At 35.5% G+C, this 12600-nt stretch overlaps 1 protein-coding gene across 4 annotated transcripts in view; it reads right to left on the minus strand.

Annotated features, from left to right (window-relative positions):
* The window catches only part of LOC122806653 (serine-rich adhesin for platelets-like), a 162129-nt gene that overhangs the window by 52875 nt on the left and 96654 nt on the right, over positions 1 to 12600 (minus strand). For all 4 annotated transcript variants that reach the window (XM_044077254.1, XM_044077252.1, XM_044077253.1 and 1 more), the window contains 2 exons: positions 10088 to 10233; positions 5828 to 5952 (listed from right to left, as the gene is read on the minus strand). In XM_044077254.1, coding sequence (XP_043933189.1) covers positions 5828 to 5952; positions 10088 to 10233 — 271 coding nt within the window. The remainder of the gene's footprint in view (positions 1 to 5827; positions 5953 to 10087; positions 10234 to 12600) is intronic.

A 12600-nucleotide genomic window follows, 5' to 3' on the forward strand; every position in this document is an offset into this window, starting at 1 on the left:
TTTTGTTTATAAAATCTAGGAATTTCAGGGAATATCCTACAATTGAGATATAGGTGTCCAAATTAACTGAAAGATAGTTAAAATCATCCAAAATAAAGGAGTTAATAGGGAGATTGTTTAAAGCACTGAAGAATCATAGATGGTCATCAAGGAGCAAAGAATGTATTCTGTAACAAGTTAATAGTTGCAAATATCCTATGCAGATTAATCTGTGGTTCTGTGAGTTCAATTTGTGAGTAATACATTCACTGACATGTATGAAGACGCCGCCATAGTTGTCATTGGGTCAGAAGGCATGAAAACCTTGGTACAGAGGGATTGTTCTGTTTATATTTAAACCAAATTTCAATAACTATGTAGACATAGGTGTTTTCCAAATGTAGGAGTAACTCAAGATGAGGAAACTTATTATTTTGACTTCTGCATCAAGGAAAGCGGTCTTAGTCTGGTCCAGTCTGAAGACTGATGTTAGTTATACTGGAATATCCATCAACTGGGGGCAACAGAGGCTATAGTCAACATGCAGAAGTCTTGAAATTTATTTATTTTATTTTATTTTACATTCATTGACCGGGATAATCCAACTGGATACATGTCCATTTTCAGTGGAGGCCTGGGGAGAAAAGCTCCAGTAAAAAAAACATACTAAAAAACATACAGAAAAACATATAGAAACATATATAACAACTATTAGAGAAAGGCATTAATATAGAATGTTACATCATCAGATTAACAAAATTTACAATTTACAAATTGTAATTTGTAAAAATTTACAAATACAAATACAAAATTTACAAGAAAGTACCGTTAAAAAGTGACTTAAAGAGTCAAGCATGGAAAGTAGTACTCAGGAGTGACAGTGTTAGAAATTAAGAAAGAAAGGTTAGTTTATAGAGAGTTGCATAAAGAGGTTTATAGTTCAGAATATTTTGTTTTGAGTGAAACAGGTAATTAGAGAATAATAGTTAGTCAGGGTTTGTACAAGAGCATAGCCAGTGGTTAGAGAGGAAATGCTTTAGGTTAGTTTTAAATAGTGGGAGAGGGGTTAGGGTTGTAAGGTCTTGTGGTAATTGATTCCATATTTTACCAACTGAGTTAGAGAATATGGAGTCGCCTGCTAAGTTATATGATAAGGAAGTGTGAATCAACATTTTGTTAGCGGAACGTAGATTCCTCAGGTTATTATATGACCTTATGAGGGTAGAAAGAATCGGGGTGTTGTTGGGTTGGTATAGGGCTTTGTGGGCAATTATAAGTTGGTTAAATTGTAATTGGTGAGGTAATTCAAGCCAGCCTAGTTGTTTTAGGTTCTGGTAGTGATGAGTCCTGTAAGGAGAGTTTGTAGCAAATCTGGCAATATTGTTATATGATCTAGCTAGTTTGTTAAGATTATTTTTAGAAAGATTGGTATATATGGGAGAAGCATATAATAGGGTAGAGATTAAGTGAGTTCTAGCTATTGTGGTCCTGGCTTCAGGTGTAAGGAAAGGTTTGATTCTATAGAGGGATCCGAGTTTTCTGTTAATAGTTTTTATTGTGGTGTTTATGTGAATGTCAAACTTTAGTTGATTGTCAATTGTAATTCCTAGGAGTTTGGTGGTGGGATCTGGACAAATAAGGGTACCATTACTGGATGTGAGTGTGAAATGAAGAGGGGGAGATAAATAAGAGGGTGTAAAGAGCAAAAGTTTGTTTTTTTGGGGTTCAGGAGAAGACAGTGGTTGGAGAACCATTGTTCTATAGTGGTGAAAGCTTTTTGTGTGAGAGAATGAAGTTCAGTTTGAGATGTGCCAGAACAAATTATGGTAGAGTCATCTGCATATTGAATGCAGGTAGAGAGTGGAGTAGAAAGATGAAGGTAATTTATGAAAATGGAAAACAATAGTGGTCCTAAAATGGAGCCCTGAGGGACACCTAGGGAGGTGGGAAGGAGGTCTGAAAAATGGTTTTGCCAGAGAATTGCTTGTTTTCAGTTTTCCAGGTAAGATGTAAACCAGTTCATAGCAGGATTGTCGAGAGACAGGGACTTCAGAAGGTGGAGGAGAAGTTTATGATTTACCATGTCAAAGGCTTTGGATAGGTCTACAAAGAATGCTGAAGAAAGAGTATTTTTATTGCGATTTTTGTTGATACAGTTAGTAAAGGATAACAAGGCTGTGGTGGTACTATGGAATGGCCGAAAACCATGTTGACAGTTAGCTAGGAGATTATAGTGGAGTAGGTGGTGTAGTAATTGTTTGTGGATACATTTCTCCATTATTTTAGCGAGTGGAGAGAGTAGAGCTATGGGGCGATAGTTGGAGAAATCAATGGAGTCTCCACCTTTGTGAAGAGGAATAATATGTGAGATTTTCCAGATAAATGGTATAGTGCCTTCTTTTATGATTCTATTAATCAATATGGAGATGGGATAGGCAATAGCTTTGGCTCCTATTTGAAGGTATTCTGCTGGTAATTTATCAGTTGAGGGGGTAGTAGGTTTTAATTTTTGAAGTAAGGAAGAGATATAGGAGGTGGATATAGGTTTGAGGTGGAAGGGGGGAGGAATGGAGCTTGGAGTGGGCAATTTGGAGGTATCAGGTTTTTGTTGATTTGCTAGATTTAGTATAGCAGAAGTAAAGAAAGCATTAAAGGCATTTGCTGTTTGTGTTGGGCAGTCAGGGTTGGAGCCTAGTGGATTAGGCGTGGCTACTTTGCCTGGGGATAGTAGTGTGTTAATAGTAGTCCAGAACTTTTGTGGTTGTTGAAGAGACGATTGTTGTAGCTGGATATAAAAGTTCTTTTTATCTTGTAGGATAGCTTTTTTGTTATGTTTCTTTGTTGTCTAAAAGTTTGGTGATCAGTAGTATGTCTTGTGGCACGCCATTTTGCCCAAGATTTGTTTCTACTAAGGATTAGTTTCTTAGTATGATTTGAGAGCCATTGAGCTGGTTTAGTTTTCATTCTTATGGAGTGCATTGGGGCATGATGGTCTAAGATTGCCAGGAATGTGGTATTGAAGTAGTTAACTGCTTCATTTATAAGGAGAGACTTAAGAGGTGACCAGTTGCAATGCTTAAGTTTGGTTTGAAACAGTTCATGGTCAAAATGTTTTTTGGTACGGGCTGCTCTGACTGAAATAGGGATAGCTAAACTTGTTTTATGTCTGATAATATATATTAGAGAGTGGTCTCTAAGGTCATCTGGGAGGGTTCCTGTTGTATAGTTTTGCTGTGGACAATTTGTTAGTATCCAATCCAGGATGCTTTCTTTATTATTAAGTTGATTTGTTCTAGTTGGAGAGTTTATAGCTTGTGAGAAGCCAAACAGGTTGATCAGGGTGGATGGATTAGTGTGGCTACATAAATTCCAGTCAATATTAAAGTCTCCTAGGAGTATTGTTTCCTGAGGGAGATTTGAAGAAAGCCAGTTTAGTAAGTTTTCTAGTATTGTAGTATTTTTACCTGGGGGAAGGTAGGTGCAGATGATGTTAACTGATTTATGAGAGTTAAGCTGCAGTTTAGACATAATTATTTCTACATTATTATCTGAGGGTAGGTTATGATTTATTTTGGTAATTTGCAGTCCTGCTTTATAAAAAATTGCTACCCCTCCACCTTTTTATTTGTGCGGTCTTGTCAAAAGATATTATAGCCTGGGGGGAAAATTTCGTTATCTTTTATTGTGGGTTTGAGCCATGTTTCTGTTAAGCAGAGGATGTCGAACTGCTGAACATCTAGAAGGGCATAAATTTGTGCTATTTTGTTGCAAATACTACGTATGTTTAGATGGGCTATTGAGAGTAATTGGGAGTGATTTGGAGGGTTTGGTTGATGGTAAAGGGATTGTTTTGTATTGGTTGCAGTTAGTGGAGGGTGGGGAAGGGTTTGGACCAGGGTTGGGGTAAATGTCTCCATCTATTAAGGAGTGGAGTAGTATAAAGTTGTAGTATTGGAGAGACTTACAATGGTAGTCAAATAATTTTCTATTGTTTAGAATTGAGTATTTAATATGAATTAGACAATGATATTTAGCTTGAAAGTAACTGGGCTTGTAGATGGCATTGAGAAAGCTTGTAGATAAAGCTGGATAAGGTGTTAGAGTTTGTTTGGAAGGGATGGTAAGAGTAGAGAAGAGGGGTTGTTCATAGGAGGTTAGGAGGTAAGCAGTGGTAAGCGTAGCTAGGAGTGAGAGTACTAGTAAAAATTGGCATTGGTAAGGCATGGCAGAGGAGTGTATAGTAGGTATTAGAGGGGAAGGACTGAGAGTAGGGATTGACTTGTGGAAGATTAGGCAAGTGGTAGTGGGTGGAGATATATTCCTGAGGGGAGTGGTGATAAAAATGTAGGGGTGTGGCTGGTAGTGATAGTATGAAATGAGAGGTGCAGGCCCATAGTTTGTGAAGCAACCTGGACTGTGTGCATCTCAACCCATGCTAGCACATATTAGATCCCCCTGGAATGAGACCGGCTTTTTAAGCAATTATTGTAGCCAATTATAATGTCTTTGCAGCTAAGCATCATTCAAGGTGAAGGAAGGAACCCACACAGTACTAGTGTCTTACCTCCATTTGCAACATGCATAGAAAGTCCTGATATGTCTGTCTTCATATTATTCAGGGTTTAACATATCAAGTCATTCATTCCCACATACACTACTACCATATTATAACCATATTTGTCATGAGTTAGGATCCTTAAGATCCTTGTAACAGCAAAAGATCCTGGCACCTCAAAGATAACTCGCTGTAGCCATCTCCTTGATGACCTTCATGAGCGATGAGACAGAGTGCCTCACAACAGTCAGCTATCACTACACCATCCCAATTGCTGCAGTGGTTTAAAGTGAAAGATTTGAAGTACGTTTGCTCAGAGTGACTATTTGTGGTTGCTATGCATGAGTTGGAAGAGTGGCCTGATTTTTGCTGAGACTTAATCTTACTTTTACTTCATATTTATTCATTTTATATATTTATTTTTCTATTTTCTATTTATATTTATGTTTACATTTATAGCAATAACTCCATCTGCTATATCTGTATCTGTATATTCTTCTAATTAACACCTGCATCTGTATCTATAGCTATATTTGTATCTGTACCTAGAAGTGTGTTAATCGCCTTTGAGCATTAATTACATTAGTACTTTTTGAAGGGTGAGTATTTTTTATCTTGTTAAGCTTCAGGTGTGAGTGTATATGACCTAGGTAAATACAAGTCTAACTGCCCTAAACCGGCATTCTAAGCCTAGCCAATAACCTGAGGTGTGAATCAAACTCTTTACTTTGTGCCCATAAGGTAAGGACCTTAACCATTATGCCACGCCCCCTCCTATGTGCACACATTTCTCTGTATGACTGTGTGATTATATTTTTCCAGATTTGACAGCAGTTCCATACCTAGCCTTTAGAAAGCAATGCAGAATTCATCATGTTGCTTTTCCTCTTAATATTTATTTGGTCTCATATACAGTGACCCCACCTTTGCATATTTAGACTAAAGACCTTTCATCATCTGTTCCCTACAAAACACATTAATGAGCATGAAGTTTACATTCCTACAGAAATGTCTTACTGTATGTCTTAATATCACCACAATGTTATTTTTTTAAGGAAACATAACCCTTATTTTCAAACAGTTAAGAACATACATATCTTTAAATGGTTTATTTTACACAGAATTTAAACAAATTAAATTACTACCTAGCTTCAAACTTAGTTCTTTCACTGAATTGACTCATTCAAAACAAATATTATCACCTTTAACACTCAGGAGTAGACTAATTGTTTAATGTATTTAATATTTGCTTGTTGGCATTTTATATTCAGTAAACAAAATACATGTACTTACTGAGCTTAGAAGTCTCCCAGTTAGATTTCTATAGTTGCTACTCGATTTGTCCAAAAGACTGTTGTCAAATAACACATTTGTTACCCTCAGAGACAGAGGGAAGATGACAACATTAGGAGTGACATCTGTCAAAGTGAAAACATTCTTCTGTAAGTCATATAGTATGTGGCTAAAATTGATGATTACTTTGCATGTTGTTAGTTTTAGTCATTGCTTGTGTAGAACACAATATCCTCAACATTCATCTGATTATCCATAGTCTGCAGTATGGTTTGGTGGTCCCCTAACTTCCTTGTGAATGGTGATTTTCTATCATTGCACTTACATTATATAGTTATTTCTAGTGCCACTGGACTTGAAAATGCATCCAAATATAAATCTATTAAACATTTTCCCATGCATAGATTCATTCATTTCCATTCATCCGCTCTGTCATACCAGTTAATCTGTTTCTGTGTAGCATGAAACTATTGCCTGTGCTCAGTAGGCAAAAGGTTGAGAATCTAAAAACAAGAGAGAGATATTGTGATTTTCGTATCTGTCTTGTCTCATGACACTGTCCTCTGATCATCCCACAACTGATATTGTCCTGGTTAGGGTCATTGCAAATGCTATGGTAGTTATTTTTGAAATAAGGAAGTTCCTTTTTAGCAGAAGAAAGCTAACAAAATCACCACTATTTTGTAATTATTGCCAGTGTCATAAGTACAAGAGAAAAACAAAAATTAAAGTAGAGCTGCGTGATGGTAATCTCCTTTAACTGTAAACATTTGAACGTAAGATTAAGGATCCGGTATTTTCTGCAGAATGGGATTTGGGCACAGGTCTGTCTTTTAGCTAGATTTTAATAGCAGCATGTCGAAAAAGAAAATACTGTAGTTAGTAGTAAAGATCAGATGTTGACAAGCTGTTAATGTGTCAGAGTTTTACTGGCAATTAATTTAGTATTGTAAGCTTCTGGGTATTTCTGAATCCATTAACATTAATTTAGGTGGTACAGAAAGCAAGGCATTGTTAAATAATTAATTTACAAATGTACAAAGAAATTATGTGCCTTATATGAAGGCAATCTAGCATATCAGCTTGCATATCATTTCTCACAGCATGTTTCTTTAAAACAAATGCATTTTAACTCTATCCAAACATTTTCTTTTTTGAACCCTTACTTCCACCACTGACATTCATCCAGCTCCCCACAAACCTATTCACCCTTCCTTCTGGGAGAAAAAAGATCCTCGTATCATATACCTTACATCACAGGGACCTTCTTCCTGCCATGACAGGCCACCTTGTAACAACTTTTGAATGAGGCTGCTGTCCATCTCCGCCAAAGGGAGAAAGTTGTATGAAAGGTAAATATGTTGGTGGGATACAGATTTTTTTTAAAGCATGTTAGATGAGAAACCCTAACCAGTGTGGAGCAGAGGAACACCGTACATCTCTTTCATGTTAATCACCTAGAGAGGCCAGTCCACAAGACAACTGGCAGAAAATCTATCAGCACTAGAGATTTCATCATATGAGCATTAAAATACCTGCTACTGTACTGCTGTATCTCTGCATGTGGTCATGTAACCTAACAATTTGACTCACACCTTAACTATAATTAAAGAGACATGGTTAAAAAGACTAAGCATAATGAACAACGACAAATGTAAAAACTGCAAGAAATGTCTAAATGAGATTTTACTGTTAAAATTGTGCTTCAGTTGAGTTTAGTGTAATGTTTACAAAGTAACACAGTAAAAATAAAAGTGCCTGAATTAATAAAAAGCCCAGGTCATTTGTTAATTTTAAGTGTGTTTTTTGCTTTTGGATCTTTCAATTGGTACTTTATTTAATGTTTGTAATGCATTAAAATATTACCTGAAGTATATGCCTGGAAAACTGATAACAAATTAAATTAATTATAATTATAGCAATAAGGTTATTCCTGATGTCCCATTACTATGCAAAGTTATCATTCCATAGGCACTCAGCTATGCCTTGCACCACAGTAAGGCACTACAGGATCATAGCTAAGAAAACAACCCTAAATCAAAACTTATTGCTAAACAAATACAAATGGCAATTAAATATAAATTGTTTATATAATAAACACATATTACTCTTACACTTAATTCTTATCAAATTAATATATATAGATAGAAGAACTGATGTAGATACGCACGTATTTATTTATTTATTTTATTATGTTAATGTCTCTGTTCCTATAAATGTACTCATGTGCTCATCTGATTTATTTCTGTTGATCTATCCCCCTGCTTCTCATGTCTTTCACTCTGCTGTATTTTGTACTGTCTTTATTTAGTTGAAGCAGATTGGTTCTTTGTTATACAATAACTAATAATCCTAATGAAACAACATGTAGACAACAGATATTACTGCCTGAGCAACCATGCATAATTTGTTAGGATTCTCCCTGCATCATACCTTAAGTAGCGAATTTAAATGATATGATGCGTTTAGACTCTAGAGGATGTAGAGAAGTTATATGGGAACTTTGTTTTCACAAGGAAACATTTTTGTGGGTTATTATTCCAAACATGTGCAGTAAATGAAATGGTGATACTCTGAACTGCTTGTAAGTACAGACTCAATGTGAAAATCAAAATTGCAAGATTGTAATTGTGAGCCAAGCAACTTTGGAAAATAAATTATGACTGCACACAAAATATAGTGAATGTCAAAATTCACTGTATTTTAAAGTGGTTCTACTATGAAATGCCAACTTCCTGAAAGTTGACATTTCAAAACAACAGAAAAAATGCCTGAGAACCAAAAGGATGAAAAACTCTTTTTGCCTTTTTTTTTCAGAGGGGCAAGCCCCCCCCACTTGCACCCCCATGTGGGTTATGAGTATCCCTTCACCCCTGAATTAATATATACCAACTCCATGATTGCACCAACTCAAAGAAGGGATAAATCTCCCTAAAAAGTGAACCATTGCTGGTATACAATTAGAAATTGCACTTGAAATGATTTCCAATGAAAAAGAAAACATTTGGTGTTATACTTTTTTCCTGCGGAATACTGATGCTAGGTCAATTTCTCTTCACACATGTATACAATAGCCCTTTAACATGTGTGGGTGTGCACATGTGCTTTATTTTGATATGGAATGAGTGTAAGAGTAAGTAAATGTGTTTCCTCTGTAACATTCTGGTCTGACATTAACTACATAAGTAGAAGATATGGAGACACAAACCTACCACATTGGAGCGGGAGCTTTGTATTCCCAATAGGATGTGTTTGAGCACCCCCCCCCCACACATACCTTCTATTTAAATATTTTAACTCTAAGAATGTCATCTCATAGTAGGAGGAATACCTCAAGTTATCCCAGCCTTAGAGTTTTAGCATATGTTCGCCCTATTCAGGCAGTCTTGCTGTTTCAAAGACTATAGTTTAGGCCCTCAGAATTTCAACAGGAACCCCATGTGGGCATGTGGCTTGTGACTGTTTGTGTCCTGCAAAGGATTAGTTTCCTTGCCTTGAGTCCACTGTCTTTTAGGAAAGGCTGCAGCTCTCTAGTGACACAGAATCTGGCATTCCGAAAACACATGAACGAAAGTATAAATTAATGAATTTTCAGTGTTTGTTTTTATAAATAAGAAAGAATAATTGCAGCAGATATAAATGTATATTAATAGAATGCATTTTCTTGTATAGTGCAGTGACACTAGAAATATACATGACTACAAAGATAACATATCAAACACATTCTTATTTCTTTTTCATAAAATATTGCTTTATTGTATGATAATGCAGTCTAGAGTATAAACACAATTGAATAAATACTTGTGAAAAAGTCAGTTTTAATGATGATATATTATGTATAAATCACTGCAAAAAATTATTGTTGCATATCAGGTTTTCATTTGTATTCGTATGCTATTCAATTATAAATTATTTTTACCCATTCTCATTGTTATCTGTCTTCATGAACTAAAATAAAGAAAATGTTTAGGTCTTTCCCCAAACTGGATTTAAGCTACTGAATAATTTTCTTGGGTGGCGAAAGCCAGGGTACCTTTTTGGCTAGGCTTATATAGGCCCTAGGGCCAATAGCCTAGTACCTACCTATGAACCTATGAATTTGGATTTCATTTTGGAGAAAGAATTACACACACATACACACACACACACACACACACACACACACACACACACACACACACACACACACACACACCAGCTACATAAAATCTTAAAAAGGCATGAGTTTAAGTTAAACAAGCAAATATCAGCATAACTTACTGTTCACGGTGAGGCTGGACACAATAAAGTCAAATGTCAGAGTGCTCCTCTTCAGCACGAGAGATGACAGAACCTCTGACGCATTTACAGCTGGAGTAGCATTCACCTGGTATTGAACTGTAGCCTGTACAAGCTGGCTAACATTGCTGTACAAATTAAACAATCACACTTGTAAAAAATAAATATTTTATGAGTCAATATTATGACAATTCTGCTTCTATAACAAAATGTTGCTATTCTTTCTAGATTTTTTTTGCTCCTTCTCTATACAAGTCATCTTCTCTCACGCTATTACTGTAGTATGATCTAATTTGCTAATGACTAGCATCTCAATATTTTATTTATTTATCCTTATTTATTTAATGACAGTGTTAATGAATTTATCAAAGAAATCTTCTTCAGATGTGAACCAGGTCACAGCAAAGAGGTTGTGGTAAAATAAATGTCAGAATTTACAGCCATAAATGAATCTATAATGAAGCAGCAAAGATTGTTACCAGACACAATACTGATATAAGCTTTCAACATAATTATAAAAAAAAGAAAAAAAAGCAACAGTCAAAGTAAAACCTATAAAATCAGTCGAAAGCAAACAACAGTGTGAGCTTAACTGTGTGTGTTTGCACGTGTGTCTGAGGGAATCTCAACAACTGCTTGCAGACTGATTGATGTTGGAAGTTACTATTTCACTCAGGGGAGATTTATTATTTATTTATTTATTTACATTTGCTTACTGGGTAGTATGCAACTGGGCCAGGGGCCCATTTTCAGCAGAGAACCAGGGAGATACGCTCCAAGACAAGTGTTTGACAAAAAAACATAGCAATGAAAAAGATAAATAAATTACACATAAGAAAGAGGTAAGATACAATTTCTGAGTGCAGATAAGTGAAGCAAAAAATGTACAAGAAAAAGAGGTAAAATACAAAATCTGAAGTAAGATGATGAACATAGATAATGAATAGTAATTATAGACAATGATAATAATAATAGATATTGAGATAAGAGAAGTTTACCTAGTCTTGCTTGAGTGTAAAATGGACAGATGTTTTAACTCCTGACGTTTTTGTCCTCCATATACTACTCCTCAGTTGCTGTTTCACATAGGAAATCACACTGGTGTGTTTTCTTTGTGTTGGCAGTGAGTCCAATATTTTTCTGCATCGTGTTTCTCCATTATTGTGATAAATGACTAAGATGCTTAAAATTACAAAACCACTTTCCTCCTCAGCACAATTCTTAATGCAATCTGAAGAAAGCTACCAAAGATGAAAGTGCTTGCAATGAAGCTTTGTAATTTCAATGCACAAGTGGAGCGTTTTGGTCTAATGCTATTTTCCCTTTTTTATTCATATTCCTATCTCATAACATAATCTATTCAGCTGTCACACTAAACAGTATAAACATGCACATTTTGGTCTGTTCTGTCTGCATTTGCTGCTTTTTTCTTTGTATTAAGCATGCATTTGTGCCAGTATATATTTATGTATGTATATATGTATGTACGACTGTATGTATTTGTTTATTTGATCAGGTAGCGTCCACTGAGCCTATTGCATATGTATTATCCATACACATGACTGTCTGTTTGAAGGTAGGGCAGTAGCAATATGGTATAACTGTAGAACTGCAAAAAAAAACATCGTATTCAAGTATCGTATGATACTGCCTGTTGTTCTACTAAATAATGAACATCAAAGAAAATGCCCTAGCTATAGTCAGGTCCATTTTGTGTTACTGCATTTACATTTTTTTTTAAATTTTCAGCACTACTGCTATAAATATAAGAGCAGTTAAATAATAGAATATTCATTTATCTACATTTGATGACCAACCAGAACTGATCAACTGGGTCTTTGGCCCTTACTCATTGGACATATCAAATGGTGTTTATACTTATTTGGAGAAATGTTGCCAAACACCAGGAAATATTGTTCTGTGTTTCTAAACTTCAAACATTTCAGTTTAAAGTTTATTTGGGCACTTAGTAGTTAAGACTAAGTCATTTGTATCAGAGATTTCTTCCATAAATGTTTCCGTTTTTGTTGCAAAACTCATTGGACACAGCTTGCAATCTATACAGGAAGGAGAGGGGATGCAAAACCCATTGGACAAAGCTTGCAATCTTTGCCGGATGGAGAGGGAATGCTGACCAAAGCAGATTCTTTGGGATGTTTACACTAAGCCATTTATGCAGGAAAATTGTTAGCTCCTATTACTTCCAGTGTCAGTTCAAATATTATTTATTTGTTTTCTTTACAAATTTTACAATGTATAAAGGTCTGTGCACTTTGTTGTTATAATTGACTGTACAGACTCACCAGCCATTTCTGTTGTGGGACATTTGTATTCTAACAGATCAACTGTATTGCCAATGGCTATTTCTCAATTTCAGCTTGTTTTTGCTGTCTTTGGTATACAACTTTCTACTACTGTGGAAACAATTATGACAACTACTTTATCTGTATCTCCTGCAGTTGTTTCTCAAACTGATGTTACTTATTTTCTTGGGC

Source organism: Protopterus annectens, chromosome 7.part0 (assembly GCF_019279795.1).
Source record: "Protopterus annectens isolate FY-2018-M chromosome 7.part0, PAN1.0, whole genome shotgun sequence".
Taxonomy (NCBI): domain Eukaryota; kingdom Metazoa; phylum Chordata; order Ceratodontiformes; family Protopteridae; genus Protopterus; species Protopterus annectens.